Source organism: Papilio polytes, unplaced genomic scaffold (assembly GCF_000836215.1).
Source record: "Papilio polytes unplaced genomic scaffold, Ppol_1.0 DF823692.1, whole genome shotgun sequence".
NCBI lineage: Eukaryota > Metazoa > Arthropoda > Insecta > Lepidoptera > Papilionidae > Papilio > Papilio polytes.
In genome coordinates this window covers 359,313-363,243 of record NW_013525512.1, presented here as the reverse complement: position 1 = coordinate 363,243, position 3,931 = coordinate 359,313, and the positions used below count along the sequence as shown (strand labels likewise).

The window sequence follows — 3,931 nt, the reverse complement described above, 5'->3', positions numbered from 1 at the left end:
TACTGTTTATTTTGAGAATATTTTGTTTTGTTTTTAGTGCATTTTGTTTTGTTTTTAGTGTATTTTGTTTGGAAGTCGGTTTTGTTTTTTTTGTTGGCATGCAAACTTTCAAAATGTCAAAACAAGAAATAGATAGCGATGGTTTTCGAATAGTTTCCTCAAAACGTTCTGCTAAGTATAAACAAACCAAAGTTCCATACAAAGCTTCACAGTTTATAAAAGAAGAAAACGAAATTAACGTTGAAAAATCTTATCAGTAATTAGAACTTTATTTAGTAAAATTTTATTTTAGGTTATGTTTGACATTTGTTTTTTTTTCAGGCGAGCTTTATCTGCTGTGAAAGATTTGGAAGGATCGCAATATTATAGCGACGTTTTTAAAGCAGTGAGTACAATTTTAAACGAGAGAAATGTATCAGAAATAGTTTGTTTCGGTCTAGGGCATATCGGAGAATGCAATATTTCACGGTATCAGCTAGCTTTTTTGTTATGCTTAAAAAAATCTTTTAAACCTCTTAAAGTATTAGTTCACGATCCTATATTTTATTTAGGCGAATGTGAATTACTTAGACGGTTAGGGTTGACAGTAATTGTGGAAAATAATGAAGGAAGTTATGTAATATCTAAAGAAAATATAACCTTAGTGTACCTTCCACATTGCCCTAAACAATTAACTAACAACTTTCTTTGGAGTAACTGGGATATTCGTTTAGAAAATTGCATTCTCCTTTGCAATAGTTTTACTTCATTAGTAGAAAATCATCCTAGTAGAATATTGCAAGCAATAGTTCCTTATATTTACCAATTATCAAACTATGTTAATGAAGTTACTTTAGACAACAATTTTCAATACAAAGACATATTTAATGATACAACAATCCACTACATAAAAAAGGATACATTATCTAAAGTTGATTGTAATTTTTGGAAGAAATCGGACAAACCTAAATATGAAGATATGGAAGAGTTTATAACAGCACAGATGGTTGAAAAATTGAACATTTGAATTGTTTTAAGGGTTGAAAGATGGCGTCGATAACGACTAAACCGGCATTAGTAACGTTAAGAGGGATATTATCTGAGATAAGAAAGCAGAGTTCGTCGAAAGTTTTGTCCGAGAATCAGATGGTTCGATACATTTTACAACAATATAAAAAACATCAAACAACTGATCAACAGCATTGCAAAGCTATTGATGAAATGCATTTTAAAGCTAAATCTTATTTTGCATATCTTCATAATAGTAGAAGATATAAAGAGATTAATACTGAGTTTAAAGGTAAAGGTGAAAGAAGTGTAGAAGATACAGCCAGAATGGTTGGCTTCAAACTTCCGCATGATCCAAAGTGAATTTGAAAATCTTTTTATGTAGTTTCTTTGTAAATAAATGGACTTAGAAATGATTTTGTTTTTATTGGAATAACTTTTTTACCATTAAATTCTACATTGTTAATAACATTTTTATAAGAATTTTATAACTAGCTGTTTCGTCTGTGAAATAAAGATTATATTTTATTGTTTTCATTTATCAAATTCTCAACAATTACCATTACCATAATAATCTTGCTTCCTCAATGTTGGCAGCTTGTAGTTTATGGTCCCTTTCCCACATGAAGGTTTTGTTTCATTTTAATTATCCCCTAAGTTTAATAGTGTGAAAATGTATAGCCTAAAGCATGTAAGTGTAGGGGTTTTTATTAGAGAATTATTCAAATACATGCTGTAATTTGCTGACATCCTACGTCATAAAGTAGTGTGTGTTTACGCTTTATTATATTAGTATATATTGCTGGGTTAGAGATATTTTTAGGTTAGTAATTTAAAGAAAACCAAATTAAGTCAATAAATTCATTTATTTACAATAAAATATACAAAAATACGTAAAGTTATGGCAACACTGATTAAAAATTGCCAGTATATATGAAATTACTGTGTATATTCCTTTTCGATTAGTTTGGCGATTGTCTGCAATTGCATATTGCTGGTTCCTTCGTAAATAGTGCCTATTTTAGCGTCCCTGAAGAATTTCTCCTGCGGGAAGTCTCTTGTAAATCCAACACCGCCCATAAAGTCAATGCATTTCGATGTTAGAGTTTGTGCAATTTCTGAAATAAAAATAAAAATTAAACATAGATAATAAAGAATTATTATTTATTGTTTTCTATGAAATTTTCTAAAATTGGTTTTAAAACCAAATCGTGTTTTTTTAATGTTTTTATCCTGTCTGACAAAGAGGTTGATTCTTTTTTGTATGTGAGTTTTTTTTATAAAATTCTGTTACAGCTTACAGTCTAAACAACAAAACTATTTTTGTATGGTGAGGTGTTATTTGATTGGTCTATTTGTCGTGAGTGTCATAGGGTATATCACATTGTTACAAAAAATATACAGTGTACATGAGAAATGAAATTTAAAATAATTACCCGAACATATTTGTTAACGTTTTTTTATACATTGTCAAGGTTAAAAGGAATTAAGGTCGTGTTATTTGGGAAGTTTCCCGTTGGACCGTTCGGCTGAATGGTCCAACGGGAAACTTTTTTTTACCTGATGCAAAGTATTTAGCCATCGCTGCCTCTTTAACGAATGGTACACCATTCTCCTTGAGCCGGGCTGCGTTGTACGTGAGCAGCCGCGCCGCCTCCAGCTGCGTCTGGAGATGCGCTATTTGGTAACTTATACCCTGTAAGAAATTATTACATTAAAATGTATTTCTATAATATATAAAGAGGAAAGGTTTGTATTTTTGTATGAATCGAAATAATTGAAAATCCGGGCAGATGAATTCTTTCACTTTTAAAAAGCTGTGTTATTAGTAACATAGGCCAATTTTGTATTCATACTAATATTATAAATGCGAAAGTTTAGATGGATGGATATTTGTTAGAGTTTGTAGCCTATACTGCTGAACGGATTTCGATGGAATTAGGTATAGATGTAGAGGACAGTCTAGAAGAACACATAGATTACTCACTTTTGTTTTTTTTTTAATTCCACGCTGGCGAAAGCTAGTATTTTATAATTTCACGCGGACGAAATCGCGAGAAACAGCTATCTATAGTAATATAAAGAAATACTTGTATTTTGTATGATTTGAAATAATTCAAAAACTACTGGGCCAATTTTAAAGATTCTTTCACCATTGTGAGTGAAATAGGCTGTGTTTTTTTTAATCCCACGCGGTTCGAGTCGCGGGCGAAAATATAGTTAACATGTGCTTTTTAGTCCAGTGCAGCACATATATGATGTTTCCCGCTGTTCTTACCTGGAAGGAATAGATATTTTTTCCGAACTGTTTCCTTTCCAGCGTGTAGGGCACGGTGGCGTCCATACAGCCCTGGCAGAGACCTATCATCTGCGCAGCGATACCAATACGACCCTCGTTCAGGAAACCCGCCGCGTACTTGTAACTATGAGGGACCAGAAAAAATCCTTAATTCTTCACGTCTGGTTTTTTTTGTGACGTTTTTGTTTGCCTTGACGCAGATAGTTTAAGAACTATCTAGACTGTCTTAAACCTTGTTTAGGAGTAAGTTAGGTCTTCTGTTATGTGGATTTTCTATGAAATTGTGGGATTTTCTACCGCTTTTTACCATTGGAAAGAGAAATGTTAGGCGGTTGCCTAACGCCCTTCCCTTGTAATGTATACGCGAAATACACTTTTGAGATTTTAAATAAAGATCGTTGTTAAAGAATTATTTAGAATAAGAATATCTTTATTTCTAACTAGGATCCATGTTTTTAAGAAGCCAAAAACTTCCCTTATAAAATGAATAATTTTTAGGCAGAAACAATAAAAGTATCTGTTATTTATTAGTTTTAACAAGTAAGATTAAAAAAAAAACATGTTTTTCTTTGCCTCTGAATGTTTGTTAGATAGAATTGATATCTTTAGTCTAATAATTGGATGGATGGTATTTGAAATCCCCCC

At 31.8% G+C, this 3,931-nt stretch overlaps 2 protein-coding genes across 3 annotated transcripts in view; one reads left to right on the top strand and one right to left on the bottom strand.

Annotated features, from left to right (window-relative positions):
* Nucleotides 1–103: 103 nt before the first annotated feature.
* LOC106103963 (SRR1-like protein) lies at nucleotides 104–1,100 on the top strand. 2 transcript variants are annotated; one of them, XM_013283881.1, is made up of 3 exons: nucleotides 104–256; nucleotides 322–385; nucleotides 932–1,100. In XM_013283881.1, the coding sequence occupies exons 1-3, from the start codon at nucleotides 114–116 to the stop codon at nucleotides 1,004–1,006; spliced, it is 282 nt and encodes a 93-aa protein (XP_013139335.1). In that variant the 5' UTR covers nucleotides 104–113; the 3' UTR covers nucleotides 1,007–1,100. The 2 variants fall into 2 exon arrangements, with proteins under 2 accessions (XP_013139335.1, XP_013139334.1); XM_013283880.1 differs by having other exon boundaries at nucleotides 322–1,100.
* A 734-nt stretch (nucleotides 1,101–1,834) lies between these two features.
* The window catches only part of LOC106104020 (short/branched chain specific acyl-CoA dehydrogenase, mitochondrial), a 12,817-nt gene continuing 10,720 nt past the window's right edge, over nucleotides 1,835–3,931 (bottom strand). The window contains exons 7-9 of the mRNA XM_013283960.1: nucleotides 3,266–3,410; nucleotides 2,548–2,683; nucleotides 1,835–2,105 (exon numbers count right to left, since the gene is read on the bottom strand). Of these exons, the coding sequence (XP_013139414.1) occupies nucleotides 1,927–2,105; nucleotides 2,548–2,683; nucleotides 3,266–3,410 (460 nt within the window). The 3' untranslated portion in view covers nucleotides 1,835–1,926. The remainder of the gene's footprint in view (nucleotides 2,106–2,547; nucleotides 2,684–3,265; nucleotides 3,411–3,931) is intronic.